The following is a 12905-nucleotide window of genomic DNA, read 5'->3' as shown; positions in this document are numbered from 1 at the left end:
AAAGGCGCACTGACGTGCGCTCCTCTTCATGCTGTGTGTTTGAGACCTCGATGGTCTATAGACGTCTGTGCGGGTCATGTGACCCAGAGCCAGTGTAAACTTCTCCTGGCTGGTTCTTGTGATTTGTCTGGGTCTAAATACTCCGCCCCCAACCGATAGAAACTTTTCATTTGTTCTGTTTGACATATTAAATTTTATTTCCAAAAATCAGGTACTATTTAACCCCTACACAACCAGAATATTTAATATATGCTGTCAGGTCACACGTATTTGACACCTTGGTTAATTTAAGCTGAGGAGACTCCCGGGGTATTCCTCCTATAAAAACTGTCACGATCGCTCAATGGATGTGCTTTATAAATGTGTTATAAAATATGACAAGCAAGTTTTTTTTAAAGAGAAAGATCATTATAAATAGCCCATAATACATTTGAATTGCACGTTACAGAAAAATCTAAATTAACACTTTGTTATGAATAGGTAATAGCCATCCAACATAAAAACCACCTAACCCAAGAAGAATTTTATTTCACGGGCTGTGCTTAAACCTTGCGGGAAGAAGTTTTTAGGGTATCTGGAGGAAGCTGAATTTTGTAGAGACTAGAGTACATACTTGGTATTGCCATTACCGTACTAAGATGGGCTAGATAAATGTTTGTGTAGGGAATGTTTTCTATACAGCTCAATGTGTTCTCTTTAACCCCTTAAGGACCAGACCCATTTTGACCTCAAGGACCAGAGCATTTTTTGCAAATCTGACCACTGTCACTTTAAGCATTAATAACTCTGGGATGCTTTTACTTATGAATTGGATTCCGAGAGAGTTTTTTCATGACATATTCTACTTTAACATTAGTCAATATTTGCATCATTTCTTGCTGAAAAATTCTAAAATTTCATGAAAAATTTGAACATTTTGCGTATTTCTAACTTTGAAGCTTTCTGCTTGTAAGGAAAATAGACATACCAAATAAATTATATATTGATTCACATATACAATATGTCTACTTTATGTTTGCATCATAAAATTTACTTGTTTTTACTTTTTGAAGACATCAGAGGGCTTCAAAGTTCAGCAATTTTCCGATTTTTCACAAAAATGTCAAAATCTGAATTTTTCAGGGACAAGTTCAGTTTTGAAGTGAATTTGAGGGTCTTTATGTTAGAAATACCCAATAATGGACCCCATTATAAAAACTGCAGCCCTCAAAGTATTCAAAATGACATTCATAAAATGTAACTCTTTAGGTGTTTCACAGGAATAGCAGCAAAGTGCAGAAAAGTGGAGGAGAAAATTCAAAATCTTCATTTTTTACTCGAACATGTTCTTGTAGACACTTTTTTTTTTTTTTTTCATTTTTACAAGGGGTAAAGGGGAAAAAGCCCCCTCCCCCCCCCAAAAAAAAAATGTGTAACCTAATTTCTTTTGAGTAAGGAAATACCTCATATGTACATGTAAAGTGCTCTGTGGGTGCACTAGATGGCTCAGAAGGGAAGGAGCAACAATGGGATTTTGGAGAGCAAATTGTGATTTATTTATTTTTTTTCCCCCCGCTCAAATGCTGGTGTTACCCCAAATTTTTCATTTTTACAAGGGGTAATAGGAGAAAAATCCTCCCAAAATTGGTAACCCCATTTCTTCTGAGTATGGAAATACCCCATGTGTGGATGTATAGTGCTCTACAGGCGCACTACAATGCTCAGAAGAGAAGCAGCGTCATTGAGCTTTTAGATAGAGAATTTGTTTGGAATGGAAGTCGGGGGCCATGTGCGTTTACAAAGCCCTGTGATACCAGAACAATGGATTCCCCCCCCACATGTGACCCTATTTTGGAAACTACACCCCTCACAGAATGTAATAAGGGGTGCAGTGAGCGTTTGACAGATCTTTGGAACAGTAGGCTGTGTAAATGAAAAATAAAATAAAAATAAATTTCACTGACCACTGTTCAAAAAAATCTGTCAAACACCTGTGGGGCGTAAATGCTTACTGGACCCCATATTACATTCCGTGAGGGGTGTAGTTTCCAGTTTACAGTGTAAGGGTGTGTGTATATGTAGTGTGTTTTTTATTTTTTATTTTTTTTTTTTTTTTTACCCATTATTTAGTGTAAGTGTAGTGTTTTTAGGGTACATTCATACGGGCGGGGGTTTACATAGAGTTTCCCGCTTGGAGTTTCAGCTGCCGCAGCTCAAGCTTTCCCCGGGATACTCGCTGTAAACCCTCGCCCGTGTGATTGTACCCTGTACATTCACTTTGGGGAGGGGGCAAACCTTCAACTGTTGCAAAATTATACCTCCCAGCATGCACTGACTGTGCATACTGGGAGTTGTAGTTATGCAACAGCTGAAGGCACACTGGTTGGGAAACACTGAGTTAGGTAACAGACTACCGCAGTGTTTCCGCACCAGTGTACCGCCAGCTGTTGCAGAACTACAACTCCCAGCATGAATGGTCTATCAGTGCATGCTGGCAGTTGAAGTTCTGCAACAGCTAGAGACACACGGGCTGGGAAACACTGAGTTAGGAAACAGTGTTTCCCAACTAGTGTGCCACCAGTTGTTGCAAAACTACAACTCCCAGCATGCCCGGACAGCCGAAGGGCATGCTGGGAGTTGTAGTTTTGCAACAACTGGAGGAGAACAGTACATTTATGGCACATGTCCTTAAGGGGTTAAGGGCATATCCTGCAATTTTTATTTATTTTTTATTTATTTATTTTTAAACAGCACTACACCTGTCCTCAGATTGTATGTTGTATTACAATTTGGCTCCATTTACTTGAAAGTAGCTGTTTTCGAATACCACACACAAGCTGAGGACTGGTGTGGGGCTGTTTATGGAAGAAACCCTTTTAAGGACTGGGTAGAACCATAGTCTCTACATTTTACGTTAGAACTAAAAGTAGAAAACTATTTATTTCTTTAGTGTTCTGACCGATTTCTTTTGTGTGAGATTATAAATTTGGCTTTCTAAACCAGCAGGATCCAGACTGCCTAAAGAAAAGTCAAGGCGTTGGTCCAATCAGAAAAGTTGTGTTGGTTAAAGAAGACCATGAAGGACTTGGCATATCAATTACAGTAAGATTTTCCTACATACGTATGTGTGTACAAAATTGTTCATCGTATCCTCTGCTCACAGATTAGGTTTGGGTAATGTTACAGCTTTTTGATGATGTAATGAAATGACTGGGATTTTATGTGTGTGTGTGTGTGTATGTGTGTGTGTGTGTGTATATATATAATATATATATATATATATATATATATATATATATATTACATACATTTTTAGATGTCATTTCTATTGCATAGGAAACAAAAACTGGTTGCATAGAAATCTGCACATAACTTTTCTACATGACATTTAAAGGTTACCTGTAAACTTGAACTCCTGCTCCTTCAGATCAGGCAAGGAGAGACTCCTTCCCAAAGCAACTTATGACTTTCAGCCCATTTTAAATGAATAAGTCTGGCATCTCTTCACATCCAATCTGAGAAATAGTTTATAGGTACCCTTTAAATGGGTCCTGGGGAAATTAGATTTGAAATGATAGTAAGGAGATGCAGATCTGTCATACTGTGTGACCGAGCAGTTGCTCTTTCAATGTGTCCCCAAACCTGGGCAAAAGTAGCCGTTCCTTGTAATAGAAATATTATTTATTTATACTTGTTGTTAACAATGCTCACCCTAATATTTTATTGTTCCTGCAGGGAGGAAAGGAGCATGGTGTTCCTATTTTAATATCAGAAATTCACCCAGCTCAACCTGCTGATCGCTGTGGAGGCCTCCATGTTGGTGATGCCATTTTGGCAGTTAATGGTATAAATTTAAGGGATGCCAAACACAAAGAAGCGGTCACCATTCTTTCTCAACAGGTACTGTGTGGTTTTTTAATTTTGCTTGTGTGTTTGGTTGAAAATACAGTTGTAATATTCTTTGCCTGCTTCAAATTTGCTCTTGATATCCTCTCTTGCATATAATCATTGCTGCTACCCGAATATAAGCAGGTCAAGATCTGTTAGTTACAGTTGTTTTGCTTATAGTATGTGTTTCATAATATATTTATAGTTTAACTAGCGGAGTACCCGGCGTTGCCCGGTTTTTCCTTCCTAATACTTGTTGGGGAGGAAAATCAACAAAGGAGGAAGCTTTTGACTTCATATCCCGTCCTCCTATATTGTTGTCCTGTCCCGGCCCGTAATATGTGTACCAGGTATTGAAATAATATCTCCAGCCGTATTTTAAGTCGAAACACCCTACCCCGAAAATAAGCCCTAGCTGGATTATCTGGGTGGGCTGCAATATAAGCCCTGCACCGAAAATAAGACCTGGGCCAGGGGTACTCAACTTGCAGCCCGCGGTCCAGATCCGGACCATGGCCGCCAGCAATGCGGACCGAAATGTTCCCCCCCCCGCCCCCCCTCCTTTGGCTGGCCACTTGGCAAGTTAAATGAGCCGGGGCAGGGACGCTGTCGCTTTAAAACGTCCGCGCGTATGCACGCCTGACGTCACGGACGTGTCCCTGCCCCGGCTGCTAAGCAGCAGAAGGAGATCCCGCAGCTGAGAGCTGCAGCTTCAGTTGCAGACGTTATGAAGGTGGGGAAATGCTGGTTTCCGCTGGGGATGAAATGTGTATTTTATTCTCCACACTGCTACAGCCCCCCATCCTCCACACTGCTACAGCCCCCCATCCTCCACACTGCTACAGCCCCCCCATCCTTCACACTCCCACAGCCCCCCATCCTTCACACTCCCACAGCCCCCCATCCTTCACACTCCCACAGCCCCCCATCCTCCACACTGCTACAGCCCCCCATCCTCCCAGAGCCCCCCATCCTCCCAGAGCCCCCCATCCTCCACACTCCTGCAGCCCCCCATAAATAAAGCCCTAGTGTGTTTTTTGTGACTAAAATTAATATAAGATCCGGTCTTATTTTCGGAGAAACACTGTAAGTAACATGTGACCAAGTATTATCGAAATATGTGTTCTACCATGCCTGGATGTCTACTGGTACATCTAAAAATGTGGAGAAAACACATGCCACACGCAGTATGTAGTCATGCACCTTGGGCTGTACTCATGCCTATACAGGCTACTATGTATCCCTTGTTACATTTCATAAGATGTGTAGATTCCAAAATGGGGTCACATATATATTTTTTTTCTTTATATTGCGTTTGTCAGACCATCAGCAAATCACCAATTTAGGCCTCAAATGTACATGGTTCTCTCTCATTCCTGAGCCTTGTTATGCGCCTGCAGATCGCTTTGTGTCCACCTACGGGGTATTTACGTACTTGGGAGAAATTGTGTTACAATTTTTTTTTCCTTTTTACCTCTTGTGAAAATTTAAAGCATGGGGCAACACCAGCATGTTAGTGTAAAAAATGTTTACACTAACATACTGGTGTAGCACTTAACATTTGTTTTTCATAAGGAGTAGAGGAGAAAAAGCCCCCCAAGATTTGTGACTCAGTTTCTCCCGAGTATGGAAATACCCCACTGTTGCCTTGAAATATGACAGGGCTCCGAAGTGAGAGAGCACCATGTGCATTTAAAGGGGTACTCCAGCGCTAAGACATCTTATCTCCTATCAAAAGGATGGGGGATAAGATGTCAGATTGCCAGGGTCCCACTGCTGGGGACCCCCGGGATCTACCATGCATCTCGACCACGAGGACGGAGCATAGTGACGTCACGACTCCGCCCCCGTGTGACTTCACGCTCCGCCCCCTCAATGCAAGTCTATTGGAGCAGAGCGGGAGCAGAGCGGGTTCACCTTTCAGCAGGAGCCACGATTGGTTGGACGGTCTTAGCCGACAAACCACGACCTGAGTCCTCACCAATCACGACCTCACTCGTGCTGGTCAAGGGTGATTAGTACTGTCTGTCACCCTTATTTTCCGGGTCACCGGAGAGCCGATTGACCTGCAAAAGCCATGATTTGTCAGTCAGAATTAAGTGCCGATGAATGGAGGGCATACAGGTACATCCTTTTGTCCTTTAAATACCAGGATGCAAGGTAAGGGCGTACCTGTACGCCCTTTGTGGGAGATTTATCAAAACCTGTCCAGATGAAAAGCTCCTGAGTTGCCCATAGCAACCAAACAGATCGCTTCTTTCATTTTTGAAAAGGCCTCTGAAAAATGAAAGAAGCAATCTGATTGGCTGCTATGGGCAACTCAGCAACTTTTCTTCTAGACAGGTTTAGATAAATCTCCCCCTTAGTCTGTAACAAGTTAACCTCTATTACATGTTGCTGCAGGTTCCCATTAAGTTGTATGGTCACATATAAAACACTAGTGTGTGTGAGTGTGTGCCTGGTATAGGGGCCAGCTCCACACATTCTATTTTATATAACCCATCCTATTGGGCAAAATAGTGATTGTATAGCTCCATAAGCTAGGTGCCAGCAGCAAGGTCCATCTAACCCCCCAAGAAGCAACTTAATATTTAGCAACCATCCTGTGAAGTTAACATGTCAACAAGCATCTCACAAAAGTGCCATTATGCATATATATTTTTTTATTTTTTTTTTGCATTACATGTCATGGTAAAATGAAGGATACTATACGCGGAATAGTACAATTGTACAATACAGCAAAGTACAATTGTCCTGCAATAATAAAGCCCTCATATAGCTCTGTTAATGGAAAAAATAAGAAATATGGGCCTTCGAAAGAGAGGAGATAAAAACTAAAATGTAAAAATTCCCTTTCTTTAAAGGGTAATGTAATTAAATTGCACCATCATCACAGAAAGCCACAGAAACAATCACATGTTAGGGATCAGGCATATACCCACTTTATCAATAAGGAAAGTGTACACTAACCGTATAGTGATATGGTCAGATACCAGGTATACCCAGGCGGTCTGCAGAGTATCACACGCTGCATACTACACAAGATAATACAGTACTGATCAGGATACACTATTAAGTCATCACCCTGTTTTACTAAATACTTCTTGTGAAAAAACTATTTCTATTTTGTCCTTCCTGGAAATGTTGTCATTTTCCGTGCCTAAACAGTCGGCCAGTAGTTGTTTTGTACCATTGACTCCAGGAGGGAGATGATTATGAAGCATCCTGGCCATAAACTCAAATCTTTTTCACTTTATTATGCTCAATAAGGGTAACATGAGGACAGGCCATCAATATGTGTAACTGCAAAATCACTTTAAAGGGGTACTCCGGCACAAAGGATAGGGGGATGCCTGATTGCGGGGGTCCCGCATGATCTTTCACGCAGCACCCCGTTACCATCAGCCCCCAGAGCATGTTCCGGGTCTGATGACTGCTGATCACGGGGCCGGAGTATTGTTGGGACTCAATGTTCTGCACTGTGAGATGTCACGCTCTGCCCCCTCAATGCACGCACCCTCCCATAGGCTTGCATTAAGGGGGGGGAGGAGTGTGACGTCACACTGGGGTGGACCCGTGATGTCACAATACTCCAGCCCCGTGATCGGCAGTCATCAGACCTGGAGCGAACATGCTCCGGGGGATGATGGTAACGGGGTGCTGCGTGAAAGATCACGGGGGGTTCCCAGCGGTGGGACCCCCGCGATCGGGCATCTTATCCCCTATCCTTTGAATAGGGGATAAGATGTCTTAGCGCCGGAGTACCCCTTTAACAGGTGTAGATGGGCAGTTGTTCGAACGAGTAACAGTTGCCCACTCTGCATAAGAATATCTGAATAAAGATGATCTTCCTCTTCTCTCCCCCTTCCTCTTTTACATTTTTCTATGCACTAGAGCAGGCCCTCCACCTCACCAGTAGCAGTTACAACAGCTTTTATGTAAGGATCTGCTGTATCAGATTTCACATCTGCTTATTTGTCTTTTAATCTTATTTTGACTAATTTAATTCTAGATATTTGTTGATATTGGAACTAGATGTCCATTCAGTTATGGTCACAACAGTTGTTCAGGAGTCAGTTAATATTGTATTTGTTTGTATAAATGTTTTGCTACTTTGCACGAACCTTACCTGCCTTATTTCCTGGTTGCCTTTCAGAGAGGAGAAATTGAGTTTGAAGTAGTCTATGTTGCTCCAGAGATAGATTCTGATGACGAGAACGTGGAATATGAGGATGAGACTGGACATCGCTATCGCTTGTATCTTGATGAGTTGGAAGAAGGTGGAACTAGCCCTAGGGCAACCAATAAAGATGGAAGTGATGAAACTAAACCGTTACGAGGTAAGTCCAATCCACCAAGGATAACCTTTAAAGGGGTACTGCGCCCCTAGACATTTATCCCCTATCCAAAGAATAGAGGATAAGATGTCTGATTGTGGGGGGCCCAGCACTGGGGACCCCTTCGATCTTTGCTGAAGCACCCCAGGCATCCGGTGCACGGAGCGAACTTCGCTCCGTGCCGGATCACTGGCGATGTGGTGCGGAGGCTCGTGACGTCATGGCCATGCCCCATCAATGCAAGTCTATGGAAGGGGGCGTCTATGGGAGACTTGCATTGAGGGGGCGTGGCTGTGACGTCACAAGGGGGCGTGGCCACAACGTCACGCTGCACCCAACGCTCCAAACCAGTGATGGCGAACCTATGGCACACGTGCCACAGGTGGCACGCCGAGCCCGCTCTGTGGGCACACGGCCATAGTTTGCCATGGATGCCTTTTGATGCACTCCGCCGGTGTGAGGTGGAAAATTGCGACCCGTGCAGACTTGCGACTTCCCACGCTCCCCCCTCCCCCCCCCCCCCCCCCCTCCCCCCGCCCCCCCCACCCCCTCATCTCCCGGACGACGCAGGTCTGCATGGGAGAAAGAAGCCACGCCCCCCCTCATCTTCCCCTCCCAGAGGACGCATGTCTGCATGGGAGAAAGAAGGCAGAGCAGGGGAGAGAGGACATACATGGCTCCTCATCTCCCCTCCCTAATGATTTCTATGTGTGAAAGGTACATGCTGCACGGGCTGGGGATAAGGGGGGGAGGGGGGGGGGGATATCACAGACTGGGGATGATTTCTATGTGTGTAGGGAGGCATACTGCACAGGCTGGGGATAAGGGGGGGGGGGGACACATCACAGACTGGGGATGATTTCTATGTGTGTAGGAGGACATACTGCACGGGCTGGGGATAAGGGGGGGGGACACATCACAGACGGTATGATTTCTATGTGTGTAGGGGGACATACTGCATGGGCTGGGGATAAGGGGGGGAGGACATCACAGACTGGGGATGATTTCTATGTGTGTTGTAGGAGGACATATTGCACGGGCTGGGGATAAGGGGGGGGGACATCACAGACTGGGAATGATTTCTATGTGTGTAGGAGGACATACTGCATGGGGTGTGGATAAGGGGGGGGGACATCACAGACTGGGAATGATTTCCATGTGTGTAGGAGGACATACTGCATGGGGTGGGGATAAGGGGAGGGGGGGGGGAAACATCACAGACTGGGGATGATTTCCACACACACACACACACACACACACATCACCCCCACACACAGCAACTCATGCAATTTCAGTCTGGTGTGTAATCATATCACAAGTTGAGTATCCCCTTGTACGCATCTTGTACACAGTTTACATGTAGCTTTGGTGCAGCTGGACCATCAGAAACCTGAGAAAAAATGCAGGTCTATTGACATACATGGGTCTATTGACATACATGGGTCTATTGACATACATGGGACTATTGACATACATGGGTCTATTGACATACATGGGTCTATTGATGTACATGCAAAGCTGCACCAAAACCAGATGTAATTGTGATGTAAACTGTGCCAAAGCAGCATGTAGGATGCGTGCAAACTGCAGGTGAATAGGTGGGAATAGGTCCTTATTTAGGTGATGCACCACCAACCACCAGTGTGGTTTCTTTACTAGAATTGATGTTTTTTTTTCAATAAAAAAAAAAAAAAAAACAAGTTTGGATCATTGAACTCTGTTGTTGTGTTCTTCTTTTAAAACAAAATATGTTAATTAGTTATGGCAACTGTATGAGTTGTTTTTACTAAACTTAAACCTCAGTATTCTGGTTTAATTGCTGTGCTGGCACTTTGAGGGAAAAAGTTGGCGTGCATTACGGTTTGGGGACTCGGGCTCAAAAAGCTTCGCCATCACTGCTCTAAACCAACGCCAGGTGCAGCAGGGAGATCGCAGGAGTCCCCAGCGGTAGGACCCCTGCAATTGGACATCTTATCCCCTATCCTTTGGATAGGGGATAAGATGTCTAGGGGCGGAGTACCCCTTTAAGGAATACCTTGAGTATTGAGATTATTTTACTATTATTTCTTTCCTAGTGTTTGACCAGAAGCATCACCTTGAGGTACATGAAAATGGAGAGCTGGAGTCGACAAGCGAATCTCTTGCTGGGGACACAGCTTCCAAGTTGGCATATTCTTCTGAATCCTTGTCATAGAACAGCCTCCTGTTTAGATGAAGAGACCAATACTCGCTCTAGTGGATGAGACACTACAGTCTCCATGGAGGCTGGATAACTCTGCCTCCAATGCCGTTTCCTCAGGGTTTGTCTGAGCAATTCTACTTGTGCAAAAATCTGTCATTAATCCACTAGGAGTTGTTGCATGTTTTTTTTTTTTCTTTTTTTTTTTCTACTTCTTTTTTTTGTAAGCACCAAAGCATGTCTTTAATTGTAACATGAAAAGATCTTTTATTTTTTGTAATTGCTTTACATGTCTGTCATTGGTGAAACTGGACTGATAGTGTTTACAAGACAGATCTAGAAGGGAGTTTGACAAGAGGGATAGAGAAAATGGAAGAAGGGCATCATTTACCCTAAACATTGGTTTGAGTAGACATCCAAGTGCCAACCTGGGCCAGCACAATCATGCCACAAGTGAGGCTTGTTCTTTGTCATGCAGTAACAATGTCCTGCCTTCTGCAGTCCTTTTTTTGTATTTAACGATTTTCTAATAAGATTGTTATTATTCCGCCCGTGTATGTATTTTTTATTTATCCAGAGTATAGGTGGACTCTGACTACACAGGGTACCCATTACCTTGTCCTGAGAACCTCAGACCTTTTTGTAGGTGAGAAGGATTAACTGCAGTGTTTGCTTTTCTTTCCCTCATTTGCCAAAAATAATTGACTATTTTAGCTTGGAATGCAAAAAAGACTGTTTACTAAACCAGAACATTAATATATTTGGGATTACACAGGATTTCATGGGCAATCGAGAGGGGAGGAAATGTGAATGTTCCCCCTTCACTGAAATCCTTCCCTCTTAAATGGGTTTAAAAAGTGTTGTGTGAACCCTGCTCGACACTGCAGTTGATCAGTGTACATAAACAGGGACTTGCCATTTGCGATCAATGTATAAAATGGATCTAGAACCGTTCCGCCCACCCCTCTCCCATATTGTCCCTATTTTTCCAACTGCACTAAAGGCATTATGAGAGAGCCTTGGGAAGTGTATATAGTAGTTCAATTGCTATTTATAAAGATATTTAGTCTTTCCTGTTTGTGACCTGATCATTTTGGTGTCACTTAATCTAGGTTATGTATATGTTTAAGGCTTTTTTATACTGTATATTTTTTTAGGTTCCCAATTTTTTTTTGTTTATATTATATTGACATCTATCTTTATCTCTCCATTCACAGCCAATACAGTAACTCATACGACCATATACTGCATTTATCAATATATTAATTTGTCATTTTGTTCAAGACACATTTTGGTTAATAGATAGCAGTAGTAAGAAAGTTTCCAGGATGGCTGTCCTCTTATCCTGGCAATGGTGGATATCCGTGTGCATTTTGTACATCATATTTTCCATGCCACAGCAGTGAAAATGGATCTCATCCTGATACATATCCATGCCATAGCGGTATGTTTTGTATTGTCTTCTCCTTGGGACTACAGTGATTATAGGTTCCACCAAATTAAATAAATTCACAAAATCTTGATTGTGTTTGTTGTTTCTAATCCTGCTTGGGGTATATTCACATGTGGCAGTAATGTGCGCGACTGCCCCATTTATGTGAAGGGGGGGGGGGGGGGGGGCATGCAGAAGTCTGTGCTTGCCACCAAAACAATTTCTTAGCAATCACAGAAATTCCTGCAACAAACTATATTAGAAATACTTTGTAAGTTTTGTGGTATAAAGGTGGCCACTTAGAGAATAGGATGTAAAGTGGTTATCCGGGATTAGTATTATTTTTTTAGTTTAAGAAGAATGGCTACTTATAAACCTTTACTTACCTCCCTACGGTGTCCTGCTCTGGTCCTCTGCTGCGATCCTCTTACTGTCAGAAATCGTGATGCTTTGGCCTGGAGTGACGTCAGGGCCCAGCGTGTCATACTGGCCTCAGCCAATCAGTAGCCAAGGCAGACATCACTGCGGCCAGTACTTGGCTGAAGGGCAGTATGACACTCTGCACTCCATAGTCATTCAGGGCCTAAGCGATTTATGACAGGAAGAGCATTGCAGACCAGGACCAAAGCGGGAGCATTAGAGGGTGAGTATAGGTTTCTTTCTTTATATTTTTATACATATATTAGAAAATATATGTATTTTTATACATATATTAGAAAAATAATTTTAACCCCAATAGTTTCCCATCAAAATAATAAAAATCCCACTCGCCTGTCATTATCGCACGTGGCCCAAAGCAGAGGCCCTGCTCTGCTGAACAGGACTGTACGTACATTCCTTAGTGTTTTAAGCTATTGGTGTAGCAAGCCACAGAATACATGTACAGAAGCAGGGACTCCTTTTTTATTTTCAGGCTCTATGCTGTACAATACTGAATAGCTATGCATACATTGTACGTATTGCTACTCACTTTACATTCATAAGGGCACAGAATTTTGCACCCATAGTGAGGTTGATTTGTTTTTTTAAAGTATTTATTAAAATTTTGCATAATAACTGTACAAACACCACCAACATGGTGGAATAACAA

General features: G+C 43.0%; 1 protein-coding gene across 4 annotated transcripts in view; it reads left to right on the top strand.

Annotated features, from left to right (window-relative positions):
* The window catches only part of GOPC (golgi associated PDZ and coiled-coil motif containing), a 49684-nt gene extending 37778 nt beyond the window's left edge, over window positions 1-11906 (top strand). For 2 of the 4 annotated variants that reach the window (XM_056566417.1, XM_056566419.1), the window contains 4 exons: window positions 2986-3081; window positions 3715-3879; window positions 8024-8207; window positions 10280-11906. In XM_056566417.1, coding sequence (XP_056422392.1) covers window positions 2986-3081; window positions 3715-3879; window positions 8024-8207; window positions 10280-10398 — 564 coding nt within the window. In that variant the 3' untranslated portion in view covers window positions 10399-11906. Of the gene's footprint in view, window positions 1-2982; window positions 3082-3714; window positions 3880-8023; window positions 8208-10279 lie in introns of all 4 variants that reach the window. The other 2 variants (XM_056566415.1, XM_056566418.1) reach the window with 1 other exon arrangement.
* Window positions 11907-12905: the final 999 nt, after the last annotated feature.

This window comes from Hyla sarda, chromosome 3 (genome assembly GCF_029499605.1).
Source record: "Hyla sarda isolate aHylSar1 chromosome 3, aHylSar1.hap1, whole genome shotgun sequence".
In the NCBI taxonomy this organism is placed as follows: domain Eukaryota; kingdom Metazoa; phylum Chordata; class Amphibia; order Anura; family Hylidae; genus Hyla; species Hyla sarda.
The sequence above is the reverse complement of the archived record's forward strand: the minus strand, read 5'-3'. Positions and strand labels throughout refer to the sequence as shown.